Consider the following 14388-nt stretch of genomic DNA (forward strand, 5'->3'; position numbering starts at 1 on the left):
ATTCAGCCATTTTTGACCGCCACTGTATGTCGTATATATTGATCATATTCTTCAAAAAAGTTGGCCAACAAACACAGTGGTAAACCGCAAAAAACTTGCACTTTTCTTTCATTATCACATTTCACTTGGGATTATTTTCTTTCAATAATGTATGTAGGTATGTATGTACATTTTTTTAGAAACAATTTTGTTATAGGCTGTTGCATCATACGACAGCCAACAACAGTTCAATATGTGTATAAATAGTATACAATATAATAGAAGCAAACAAAATATTTTTTACTCACATTTACGAGATTCTCGCGTCGTATTTCATCAACTTCGTCGCGTTTAGAGATTCTTTTCCTCCAATCATCTTCGCCGCTCTTTTGCAAAGCCGCAAGCCGATCTGCAATCGAGCCTGCCTTGCAGCCAACCGCTATTGTGCGTTGATCGGGTCCCATGACCTGAAGAGTTGAAAATAGGAAACAAGTAATTAAAAAAAAAAAAATAGAGACAAGCTTTTATTAGTGGCTAATAAAAAATCGACCCGGCACCACCAAACAACTAAATGTTTTGTGGTTTTGTTTCTTTCCATTTAAGTAACGTATATTACATACTAGATATGACACAAATCGGACCATAAAAACGGGTTTTCCTAATATCCCGACTCCTGCGCACATGGCAGATTAATTCATCTTTCACATTGCACGCTTCCACTCCGCAACGCCTGCGTTCAAACCCTGGTCAAAGCAACATCGAAAAAATTATAGAATAAAAAAGGTTTCTTCTTAACAGCAGTCGTCCCTCAGCAGGGGGGCTTATATCTACTACAACAAAAACTCCAAACATCGGAATTCCAATTTCGGAAATTTTCGTAAAAATTTTGCACTCCTAAGTTTCGCCTTTGAAGGATTATAGCAAACCTCAAACTTTAGCTACGGTACAAAAATTACCATTTTTTCTAGTAACTTAGTCAGAGAAAACCATACAAATATCCAAAATTCAGGTAAATAGTACTATGCGCCATTCTTCAAGATACTGGGGCGACAATGATTGACTCGAAAAACATTCAGGAAAGTCTAGGATCTCTAACATTTTTTCGACAATAGGCACGTCCTATGAACATTGCTGTTCTGGGAAACGAGGAAGTAGATGAGTGCTGAATACGAAAGAAAATATCTAAAAATTACGGGAAAGGCTAAAACGCGATGAACATGGAACCGATTCTCCAAGAACTTTGAAACTATTCTAGGAAAACCGGGTAGAGCTAAACCACTTTTGAACAACTGCGGACATGAGAAAGGAAAATAATGTATGCATCAATTACTGACCCACGCGCTAGCGTCATAATTCTACGGCGAACTAGAACTTCTGTGGTTTATCATCGCTGAGCAACTTGGCCAAGTGATTTTCAGCAGCTTTTCGGCAGACCAATTTTTTTTACCATCAATAGAGTTTTGCGTAGACCGAAACAAATGGAAGTCAGACGGTGCAAGGTCCTGGGCTATATGGTAGATGCATTAAAACTTCCCAACCAAGTTATGTAAATTTGTTGCGAGTCATCAAAGATGTATGTGTTGGGCTGGCATTGCCAGAATGGAAGACAACTCCTTTTCTGTTGGCCAATTCTGGTCACTCTTTCTTGATTGATTTCTTCAAACGGTCAAGCTGTGCACAGTAGAGGACCGAATTGATCGTTTCGCTGCCTTTCAATTCCACCAAACACCCAACATATAAAATTTTTTGCTGTCAAACTAGGCTTCGAAGTCGTTTGTGGATGGTCATAGGCCTTTGACGTTGGTTGATCGCTTGTGTTGCTTATTCTCGTATGCAATCCATTTTTATCAGCCAAAACGAATGGTTCGCTTAAAAAAGGGTAGATTTCGTTGCGCTTCACTGGTGCATCTTTGACATCAAAATTTCAACGACGGAATCAAGAAAACCACTCCTTGGACTGGCAATCACTTGCAGCATTCTCACCGTACACCTCACAAATTTTTTGGCATGTTTTGTAGCGCTTTCGCCTTTTTTATAGTAAAAACGAACATCACATAGCGTATTGCTTCAGATATTACACTCATTTTCATATCAATATAACTTTTTGCGCTGCCGAGGAATTACAGTAAAATCTTCACACTAAAAATGTGACCTAAAATGTCACCTTTCAAATTCACGTCAGTTTACCGCAATTTGAGTAGTGTTACCAGATGTATAGGCGTCAACACCACACAGCGACGAAAGTCCGCAGAGACTTTCCAAACGACCCAATATTTAGTAAAAAAAACTAAGTGCGCCTGGGCCACACTGGAGAAGGGAAACTCACGTTACATATCTATTTTGTCTCATAACCAATATACATACAATATGTACATACATACATCTGCTTTTGCTTAAGGTTTCATTTTTTTTCGATCTAGATCCCTACCTCTACCCAGGTTCGTTCTAATTACATACAATTATGTTATTTTGTTTTCCTTTATCTTCATTTTTATCTTTATACTCTAACGATAACAAACTCGATAGTAATGTCCAGCAAATTATCGATAACGAAACCGATAAAAATATCGAAACAAATTCGTTGACAAATTCGATAAAAATTTCGATAGCAAAATCAATTAGAAAATTTACAAAAATATCGATAACAAAATCGATAAAAATTTCGATGACAAAATCGATAAAAATACCGATAACAAAATCGATTAGAAAGATAATATTATTGATAAAAATATCGATAACAAAATAAAAAAATATCGATTGCAAAACCGCTAAAAATATCGATAATAAAATAGATAATTAATCCATAAAAAAATCAATAAAAAAATTGATAAATAATCGATAATAAAATAGATACATAATCGATAACAAAATCGACAAAAATATCGACAACAAAACAACAATATCGATTAGAAAGACAAAATTGTTGATACAAATATAAAAGCAAAAAAATATCGATTGCAAAATCGCTAAATATATCGATTAGAAAATCGATAAAACTATGGTCAAGAAAATCAAAAGAAAATATCGATAACAAAATTGATAAATAATCGATAACAAATTTGATAAATAATCGATAACAAAATTGATAACTAATCGATAAATAATCGATAACAAAATAGATAAATAATCGATAATAATATCGATAACAAAACCAAAAGAAATATCGGTAAAAAAATAATCGGCAAAAATATCGATTATTATATAGATAAATTCCGAAAATATCAATAGTAAAATCGATAACAATATAATTATTATATCGATAACTATCGAGAATTCCGAAAATCTCTAAAATCCCAAAATAGTTCTCAGATTGAGTCTCTGTGTCTCTATCTTTTCTCTATAATTACCTTTATTTTAATCTTTCTCCCTCGATATTCTTCTTTACATTTATCGGTATTCTCATCCTCATCTTTTTCTTTATATTTATCTTTGTTTTTACATTTATGTTTACCATTTTCTCACGTACATATTCCCCTTTACCTTTGTTCTTCATGTTTGGCTTTATCTTTACGCAGCTTTGTTTTTGTTTTCATTTTTACCTCTGCCTTTATCCTTTTCTTTATCTATGTTCGTATTCAAATTGTATCCAGTAAACAAATATAAAGACTTCCCACCAAACAATTTGTGTTGCCGGCAATAAGAAAACGTGTCGCCCTCGGAAACAAATTTATTGCCGGTAATATTGCCATCGAATCGATTTCCTATTACCGGTCGCTCTAAAACGTCCGCCGAAGGCAACTCGCCTGGGCGAGTCGTTTTCTTATTACCTGAATGAGTCCTTTTCTTATCGCTTCAGACGATATTTGGAATAATTTTATTCTTTTTAAGACTTCATTTATTTTTTTGTATACCAAATCGCAACTTACAATGGGAATTAATTCATTTTCTCGCTGTGAGGCTTCCTATTTCTCAATCTTGTCCTTGGGCATAATTTAGATGCTTTGGCCAATACTATTGACGCCATATTCATAAGTTTCGGAATTTTTGAGAACTTTTTTATTCAAAATTGTCATGAACGAAGTGATGTTGCCGATTTGTCACCACAGCAATAAATCGGTGAGTCGCCAATTTGTTGCCATTGACGATTGTTGCCTATTTCTCATGTTTTGCATGGTGGGTACTATGTCATAAAAAGTGCCGGTTCATACTTTTATCAACTTATACACATGTACATATTTATGTGTGAATGTATGGGTTTTCCTCCAAATTTCGTTGCTACTTATAATGACTCACCAAAAATTTGATTAAACTGCGCTTACTAAATAAGTCACAAACAAGCATTCATACATTTTGTTCACATTCAATATCTTCAAAACTCTTAGGCTGCCGATATGGATCACTGAATTTACAATGAACAATTAATATTTACGTATGCGGATATCTACAGTTATAAATACACATACATATTTATGTACATGCTCGTATGAAACCAATTTTTTATTGAACTAAAATTTAATTGCTGATGACTCAGACTCACCTGCGTTAAACTGCGTCGGAGACCGCCTTGTAAGAATGTCGGTAAAGCTGTGGGATTGCGCGCCTGCGCGGCCTCACCTTCTTTTGTTGTGCCTGAAGCTGCTTGAAGCTGGTGTTCTTCTGGTTGCTGTTGTGAATTTTGTGCGCTTTGTGCGTTGGTAAGTGGTTCTCCTTGTTGCTGCTGCTGCTGTTGTTCTTCTTGTGCGCTGTTGTCTACATGCCGTAATTTGACGAAACCGCCGCTACCAAGTGGTGGCAATTGAGGGCCAATGCCAATGGCTATGCCGCCCGCTGGTGGTGCAATAACAGAATGACTTTTACTTTTCGCAATAAGATTGCTGGTGCTGTGTGTTGAGAGAAGAATGGCAAGGAAAATTGTGAATTAGAAATTAATTGCGGAAACTATTAGCGGTGATTTAACAACAAGAAATGGAGGGTATGTATGCATGGATACAAATTTATTATCTAAGTATTTGAAAAAAAAAACAAGAAAAGACAAACATCTAAAATATGGAGGAATTAGTAAAACTACAGATGCGTGTAATCAGCATTCACACAGCACAGGGGGAAGACAAGGCACGCGAATGTGGCAGCTAAGTAAGATGCGTGTCGAAGTCGCTAACACGCAAAGTGGTAACAAAATTTCCGACAACACTTACATATTAAATACCTATGTATGTGTTTTTCCTTATTTTCTTTCTCGAAGGTGGTAAACAAATCACTAAAGACTGGTTGGTTTATGCCAAGCGAGTTAAGTCAATGATGCAACATACTACATACATACATACATAGTTAACTACTGGCGGCAAATTCATTTCTGAAAACACGCCACAGCGCCACGTCGTAGAATGCATCAAACAACTTCCTAGTACGCCCCAAAACGTCCCAAGGAGCCGCAGCGACTCATGATGACTAATGAGCACTTGCAGTTGAGAGTCAGTGTTGTTGCGCTGCGCTGCAGTTCTTAGCGCAGCCGCGCAGCTTGTTGAATGAAGATAAGCTGCAGAGCTTAGAGATCTAAAAGTTGCTGTTGAAAGTATGACGGGAAAATTCTGTGCTGCCTTGCTCTTCTAAGACTCCAGATGAGTTACTTCTTACCCAGCGGCACAAAGTTCATTGCATTTGTTAGTAGCAGAAAATCAACACAAAACTAATGCGGAAATCGTGACCATGCAATATTCACTGTAAGACAGCAAAATGGGTTTTACGCGCCAAAGGGAAATATGTAGCTTTTCCTTAACTGACACACATAACGAAATGTAACCAAATGCATTTCTTCGTAGAAGTCTCGCAGTTGAAGTACATAAATACCCAGCATAAAAAATAAGAGACCGACTGGCAAAGTGTCGCCAAAGTTATTCCGAAAAGATAGAACTGCAGTATTTCCCATCTAATTAGGCATGAACAAATTTAAAATTTCATTATCCGGGGTTCTCGCTCTATTTAACACTCCGATTTTTAATCGAGTTATTGTTCTTCCATTTCCATTATGACTGAAGGGCACTTTGCAGTTCTAGTCCAATTTTCTTTCCTGCTGGGTTTACACCCCCGAATGGTTTTCTTCTGTGCTCAAATTTAAATCGATCGTGCTTAAAATGGGCACAAATGGCCACATTAAGTGTTTAGCGCGTAAAATTGGAACAGTTGCGCCGTTGAGCTGGGAAAGCTAAGTAATCTATTTAAGTCTGCCAATGGTTCGAGAGAAAGTAATGAACTAAAAAAGCGTTGTAAAAACGCATAATTGATGGAATAATTCTCATGGCTGCTGCATGAAGTAGCATTTAAGTTAGTGGGAGGCAATTTAAATTCTTTTAAGACTGTCCACTCAAGAGCAATAGCGATATGTAAATTAATCAAAGCCCACCTTAAATTATTATTTTTTAATGCCAAAACTTAATTCAGAGTTAAAATGCGTTTTAAATGTCGAGCTACGAAACTCTGAATCGGTATTTGAAACTTTAAGAAAGCAAACAAAATTTCAGTACATAGTAGTAATAATCCTCTTATACGGAATAATTTTCCCATGGATTATCATTCACCGCAACGGAAATATAAATATTTAACTACCACACGTAACAACAACCTTTGGTTCAAGGCTCAGGGGCAAAAAAAGACCAATTCAAGAGAGGATCGCCTAATATAGTGCATTAGCCTACAGGAGGGCTTCAAAATTCCTGAGGCTGGAGAGAACTGATAGTAAGCGGAGTCATTGTCAGAACTGTTGATCGAAAATTATAATTTAAATATTGAAACATCCGAAATAAACTGCTGAGAAATAGGCCCAGTTTCAGTGGCCGGCTAAAAATATGTAGAAAGGGAGCTTTTATTGAATCCATCAAAGGCACGATTTTCTTGAATTCGCGGAGTTCGAATTTTCGGAGATTTTACGAAAATCGGACCTACGCACCAGCGATTCCCTCTTTAAAAAATGTGGGAAAAAATAGGATTATAGGCCGATTTAAATGAAAATTGGTCCTTTAGTGAACTTGAGAACACTGAAATCAAAAATGTGAACTGTTTTTTGATAACTTTCATTTCAAAAAATGTATTTTCAACATTTATTCCGCGAAGGCTTTACGAATGGCACAAGAATTCATATTATTAAATGTAGTGGCTTGCTAGCGGCATATAATTTATTTTATAGGGAAATTTCGGTCTAATTAAGTTCAACGCACGAATTATCTTCACAAAAACACCAAATACATACACATTGCAGAGAGCGAATTTCCAGATTTTTGTCCACTAAGGCGGCACTGTGCTACGAAGAGATCAGCAATACCCTCAAATATTTTCCGTAGCGAAGGGATGCGGAAGATAATAAGAAAAATTGAGAACGTTTCAGAGAAAAGTGCGAAAATAAACGGTTAAACAGGGAGCCAGTCAAATATTTTTGGGTATGATTTCCTCACTATGGGCTGGTCCGCATAACTCTCATAGTTTAATAAGCATAGAGAAATTACATATTGTGGGTTTCTTTTTCTAAGACAATTCTGCGTGCTGTCATCGTATCAAAACAGCAACCACTAATTTTCTTTCTTTTGAAGTTCTGGCAAATTACAGTGAATAAAACAAGTGGTCACATGTTAATTTTTAAATATCCACAATGTTTCTCATTTTAAATTTTGCTTATTATTTTTCCATAAAAATATTGTCTAAGCTTTGACCAAAACCATATAAATCAAAAGTTTCAAACTTGTTTGAGCCACTTTATATAAAATAAATATTTTTGTCTTCCTGCTTCTAATTTAACGATTTTGTTTATCAAACATAGGGGNAAACTTTAGCTAAGCGGAATCATATATAAAGAGGTATAATGTAAGCAAATGCACACCTTCAGAGGCGAATATGTACGATCCACAAGCAGTTATATTTCGAAATCTTATTTTTGAGTTGTGCCTGGTTTGAAGACGATATAAGAAATGCTTTTCATGTATGCGAAATTTTATATACGCCACTGTATTGTATACTTTTATCTTACCGCAAAAATTTTATGGCAGTCGTTCAAGCTCAGGTTATTCTTTAATGTCGATTTTTTTGCTCCACCTTAGTACATACGATGGATATCGAAAATAAATATTTGTACCACAAATTTTAAGATTTATTCAACTTGTTAGTTCTTAATTGTAATTTATTTAAAACACGACTGCTCGTCAAAACTCACGAAACATAAATAAACTCAAAAATTACGATTAGGTCTTAAGTGACCGCTTATCTACAACTACTAGTTATCCTTCGCTCCGATCTAACATTCAAACTGCTACAAAATTTAGTGACAAATCTTGTCGCCAGAAATTAAGCAGCGCAGGCCAATTTACAAACGCGCTCGCTATAAGCACTTTCGCCAGAATTCGAGCAGCAGGTAAAAGGCAAAATTATCAAATTTGTTTGTCTAACAAATTTGTGATAATAAATATTTATTGAGCAGGACTTGGCACCTATCCCTATGTAAGCATGAAAATATTTACACGCAGATATATGCCACTGATTTTCTTCTCCTTTTTTAAGTAAATATGTACATAGCTATTTTCCAGTTCTAAAAGGTCTTATGAGTAATAGTCAGGTATGTGAATATGTAAATAATATTTACGACATACTCAGGTACATATGTATGCATACAGTAGATGGCACTCCCGAGCGCGCTCGTTATTTGAGTCAATCGATCCTTGCAGGTAGTACGTACTGGCCCTACATATATTTCGATGTATATACAATAGGGTGGTCCAAAAATGCATATGAAAAAGTAAAGTCGTAATTTTTATGCTTTCACCCCCTAGGATTTTTTTATACCGAAAATAATACACCCCTATTTTTTATTGTCAAATCAAAAAATATTTAGAGGTCGCTCAAAGCGCCCAAAGTTTCTCCTGTATATGGGGAAAAAACAAACAACAACAAACAACAAATGGTATAGAATTCTTAGAAATCAATATTTTTCCATCGATATATATATTATTCGATATAGAACAATCCTAGGGGCTGAAAGCATTGCAATTCCGACTTTACTGTTACATTTATTATCCAACGTTTATTTTTTACGTTATCTGGTAAACATTGTAAGATAAGAATATTGACGAAAACGGAAATGAAGAAGATAAATATGATGAAAAAAAAGAGGAAGAGCGAAATAACTGTTACCAGACAACGTAAAAATAAACGTTGGGTAATAACTGTTACCAAGCAATGTCAAAAATAAACGTTTGGAAATAACTCTTATTGCCGACGGTAAACATATTTCTCCTGCATAACAGTTATGAGGTAACATAAAAAATAAACGTTGGGTTATAGGCTTATATCTCTTATCGGCGAAATAAAAAAATATTTCTCATCTTATAACTGTTATGGAACAACGTTTTACGATAAAACTTATAACTGTTAAGTCCTTGGTTTCTAAGAGTGTTTGAAGAATACAAAAATTGTAAACGTTTTGTAACGATGTCGTTCTGAATTTAAGAAAAGGTCGATAGAAATTCGCAACCAACGCAACAAGAAATTCGCCTTTACGGTTTTCAACGCCACCTTAAGCCTGTGGAAGTTTTCAATGGAATCCAAATGTAGCCCTGGTGAAGGTAAGATAAAATTACGAGGACCCGCAAATGACAGAAATGATGGCTAGTTAATACCATATCAGTATTTGCGAAAATTACGTCCGAATTACACGAAGAAACCTACTCGATGGGTGGCACACATTTTTAGTAGGAGGTAAAACGGACCCCGGGTTCATTTTGCTTAATATTTTCAATGAAATTTCAACAACGGTGAGTATAGCAGCTTTAAAAAAAATCGCAACAGGTGAAGAAGCTTGGATTTAATAATTATGAGCCGGAAACTAAATAGCAGCAGTCAATGGCATGGAGCCCACAAGTCCGCCTGGTAAAGAAAGGCTACAAAAGCCAGCAACGAAAGCGATGAACAGTGGCTCTACAGACTAAAAATGTTTTGAAATTAATGGTGATTATGTAGAAAATATAAAAATAATGAAAAAAAAAAATTACAATAAAGTGTTTGAGATGATAAAAGCTTTTGATTTATTTTTGTTTACTTATCCATTTGTCAAACAAATCGCATAAAAAAATAAGAGAAAAAACCGATTACAGCAAAACTAAAAAAATATCGCGTGTTTGCGATGCATTTATTCCACTTTCGTCTCATCGAGCGTCATTAAATTGCTGAAAGCATAGAAATGAGTAGACAACAAATGAAAATACTCCCACTAAATGTAGCCAAAAAAAAGTAAAACAAAAAAAGATCGCATGCCTTGCAATTTGAAGGTTAGTCGCGTCATTCATTTTGGTGGCATGCGATTGTATAAATTTTCATATCAACGAACAGCTACCATTAACGTTTAATACTTTGGTACTGTCTGATACCGTAGAGCAATGTTAATAGCTTGCACATAATTTCGTTGTCAAGTTCACTTTCACGCATAAAATACGCATTAAAGCCCTCGCTAATGGCAAACAATAACAAAAAATTAAAATTACATACAGAAATATATATAATCGTAAGTTCATTAGATAAGTGAGGTTAAAAATAAAGTAATTTTCCTTAAATTGAACACCAAAAAGGAATATTTTTTTTTTATGGAAAGGCCAATAGAACTAAATACATAATTTGTTTACTACGGTTTATTCACGACGTTAATTGCGGTAGGAAAAGCCCATGGTGGAATTATGCGAAGTCAAGTAATTACATAGAGCGAGAAGAAAGATTTAGACAATGCCTTATTCGAAAATTTGCAGGGCAATTCTGGTTAAGATAGTCTCTTTCGTAAGACAAATGAAAAACAAATGACAAGATAGTTCGAAAGACTTTTGCTATTCTAGCACAAAAGTCTTAGAAAAAAGCTCTCATTCACCACTCGTGGTGAAAAGCTATTTTGAGAGAAAACACTTGTATATCATTTAGCTCGCGTCGCTGCAATAGTCGCTATGGCCAAGTGAGCAAAGCACACTCGCAAGATCCGAGTTCGAGTCTCGGGCAGCGGACTTATTTTTTATTTAATTTTTGTTTTTTGATTAACATTTTTTTCTTTTTAATAAAAGTTTCTTTTAATTTTTACATTTTATTGTTTTATATATAATATATTGCTTTCATTTCGTTTAATTTTTAGGAACTTATTTTTATATTCTTTTATTTAATATATTTTTTTTTTTTAGTTTAATTTTCTTCTACTCTTAAAATTTTTTTGGTTCGTTATTTTTATTTTTATTTTTATTTAATTTAATGTTTAGAATTATATTTTACTTATTTCTTCTTTTAAATATAGTTTGTTTTTCTTGTGTTAATTTTATTTAATTTTAATTTTTATATTTCATTGTTTTAAAAGGAAAAATATATTTATTTTATTTCATTTCATTTTTAGGATCTTATTTTATTTTGTTTTATATTATTTTTTTTTGTCTTTTTTTAATTTACTTTTTTTAATTTTATTTAATTTTTAAATACTGTTTTCTTATCTTTTGATTACATTTTTTTTCTTTTACTGATTAAACTTTTTTCTTTTTCTAATTAAATTTTTAGATTTTATTATTTTAAAAAGAAAAAATACATTTTTTTTAATTTAATTTAATTTTTGAAAACATTTTAAAATAATTTTATTTTATTTTTTCTAGTTTTATTTATTAGTTTTAGTGCTTTTACCCTGTATCCGTCTATTTATACAGAAACCTTCAAAAAGCTTCTTTAAGGTGCTTAAGATGGATTAAAAAACCTGTTTTGATTCTTAGTTTCTTCTTAGGGAGGCCCATGAGTAGACTGTATCTATGCAGATTGTACCCACCAAGTAAGCTTTTAGTTCTTCGGAGGCCTTTGTCTCCTTTGTGGTGTTCGCCTGTGTTGGAATCTACTGAAAGGAAGGTCTGAGGTCCAATTGGGTTCGCTTCCTCATTTCCTTCGACTCCCATGGTACCTGGTATCCATAGAAATTGGATAATATTATCAGTCACCTTAAGGTGACTCTAGGTGCACCGCGAATTTGACCTCCAAAGATGAGAGAGCCTTAAATGCCGCCTGACTATGACTTAAAAGTAGGCTCCTCTCACTTAGATAATACCCACGAAGGTAAGGTTCCCGGAGGCACCGAAAGCTTTAGTTACGAGCCATATACGCCTGCTTCAATACTCAAAGGAGTAGTTTTTTATACTTTTACGTGCCCTAGTTTACAGTTTTAAGATGTTTTACCTTACCAATTCTCTGCTATAGAAAGTAAAAAACTGCACGTGACCCACTTCCACGAGCCTAACTAATTCCTTACAAATTTTGTTTATTTTGTTAAAAAGGAAAACAAAATTCCTTTGTACGACTTCTCACCAGACAGCTAAAAAGACGGCCAGACAGTCAGTCAGTCAGTTGGTCGTTGGTACTTTCCTTGTTGTTGGCAGGTCACTTTCGCATTTTGCGGCCAGTTGACGGTTTTTGCTGATAGCTGGCTGGCATGGTGCCTGCCGCCTAACTTGGTTGCCTACTGCGGTGCAGTCACATTATTTATGCGGTGTTTGTTGTGATTTTTGTGTTTAGTGGTTAACTTCAACTGCCACATAAACACACACACACACGCACACGAGCTGCTGGCAACACATTTGTTGAGTTGCAATGCCAAACGCAGCGAAAGAAAAACTTGTTCGACGAAACTTGTTCCTGAGATGCGGATAGTGGAGTAGGTGGACGAAGGTGACAACGATGACTGCGTGACACGATTTCGAAATGTTGCTCCAACAACTGTTGATTGAAACGGCCAGTGGTTGTGGGTTGCGCTGCGCTGGTGGTTTGCTGATAAACAAAATTTTCCGCTCTTCCATTTTGGGTTACTTAGGTACTCGTATGTATGTATAAATGTGTGTTGCGCAGGCGCGAAAGCGAAGTTAACAAACTTATGGAAACTGAGTATATATTTTTGTCAAGAAATAACAACGAATTGGCAAACACTTGGCTACGTTGAAAATGAAATTTGGGTTGAAATCAGTCGCAAGCGGTGGCAGCGTGGCGCCCAGTGCACTAACCAATTTACAGCTTTTAGCAACTTGTTCAAAGGTGATAGCCTGCCTCTGTCAGTAATCTGGCGCGCTGCTCTTGTCGGCTTGTCGAGCAATTAAGCCACATTTCGTAGGCATTTAAATAAATTACATAATTATATTTTAAACGTTCAAGCGTTGGTGCGCATGCGCGTACGCTAGCTAGCGTGGTGTGGTGCAACTTGCCAAACTCGCTTTTGCGAATGAAAAGCGAAATTAATTGGAGAATGCAACTTGCAACTAACTCGCTGGCGTACATTGCCAGCGTGAATGTACAGGTGACAGACAGCGCCAAGTGTATCGACATCATGCCACACGGCGTAATGTGCGAAACTCACTCGCCATCGCACGTACCATCCGAACGAGCTGTGCAGATAGATAATCACAGCAGCTTATGTATGCCAAATTGCAAAAAGCTTAATTGCAAATATGTTGTTGTTTTTTTTTTGTGTTTTTATTTTCCTCCATTTCGTTACGCTTTAACTGGCTGTAAACGAGAGTCATGCAGGAAGAGTCAAGCATCAAGTCATTTGAGCCCAGTTAGTGTTGGCACACAACGCGTAGGAACTCGAAAGATGTGGTGCCGGGCAGGCAGGCAGGCAGGCAGTTTGCTGATAGCCACTTTTGGTTGGACGTAGTAGCTGGTAGCACTTAGTTACAGGGGTGTGAAGGAAAACTACATGAAATCGCATGGTGGAAGATGCTTAACACTGCGGGAGTGGCTATCATGCTCATAGTTTGCGTCAGCAGTAATCGCAAATTGTAAACCGCAAAAACCACAATCGCTGCGGAGTAAACGAGCATTCGAAGTAAGTGAAATTGTTGTAAATCAGAAAATCGATGCACCTTGCTGGTATGGAAAAATTTCCGCCTGCTTACGTGGCTACAGTGTGGTGTGAGTGAACAAAGTAAAAAAGGGCATACCGCGTTTGCATCGTCCCAGCAAACACTATGCACGGCGTTAGCTCTGTTGAGCTTTGCCAAAATATTGCTCAACTACATAGTTACTACAGTCGGTACTCGCACGAAGACGAGGCTATGCTAGACACATCCGAAGGCATCTTAAGGATCTTACAGCGGGCGCAAACGACCCTCTTGTGGGAGTCAGCGGGGGGAAGATGGAAAAACGCCGACTTTAGCGCTTAGCGCAATGTTTACCGTTGCACCTCGCACTGGTTTCTCCCGCAACCCATAGATCATATCAGCATTGGTAAATCTTTGAAAACTTCGAATTCATAAATGAAGAAGCGAATCGCTCTAAGGAGTAAACGGGAGGTGACAACCTCTTAAACAGAAGATCTGTTCAGTTATGTTTACGGATGAGTCAAAGTAATGGTAGAGAGGACTGCCAGGAACTCTTTGCAAATCTCATATTTAGACTACCCGACTTCTGTAGCGTATTTAAAACAGCAGTGCCCGCTGC

The 14388-nt window shown here is 36.1% G+C and overlaps 1 protein-coding gene across 1 annotated transcript in view; it reads right to left on the reverse strand.

The window, feature by feature from the left end:
- Positions 1–287: 287 nt before the first annotated feature.
- Positions 288–14388, reverse strand: part of LOC108371181 (uncharacterized) — a gene marked incomplete at its 3' end in the record, with an annotated part of 43645 nt that continues 29544 nt past the window's right edge. Inside the window, exons 2-3 of the mRNA XM_017626691.1 lie at positions 4457–4799; positions 288–446 (exon numbers count right to left, since the gene is read on the reverse strand). Of these exons, the coding sequence (XP_017482180.1) occupies positions 288–446; positions 4457–4799 (502 nt within the window). The remainder of the gene's footprint in view (positions 447–4456; positions 4800–14388) is intronic.

This window comes from Rhagoletis zephyria, unplaced genomic scaffold (genome assembly GCF_001687245.7).
Source record: "Rhagoletis zephyria isolate East Lansing unplaced genomic scaffold, Rhagoletis_zephyria_1.1 Rzeph_scaffold_04757, whole genome shotgun sequence".
NCBI classification, from domain to species: domain Eukaryota; kingdom Metazoa; phylum Arthropoda; class Insecta; order Diptera; family Tephritidae; genus Rhagoletis; species Rhagoletis zephyria.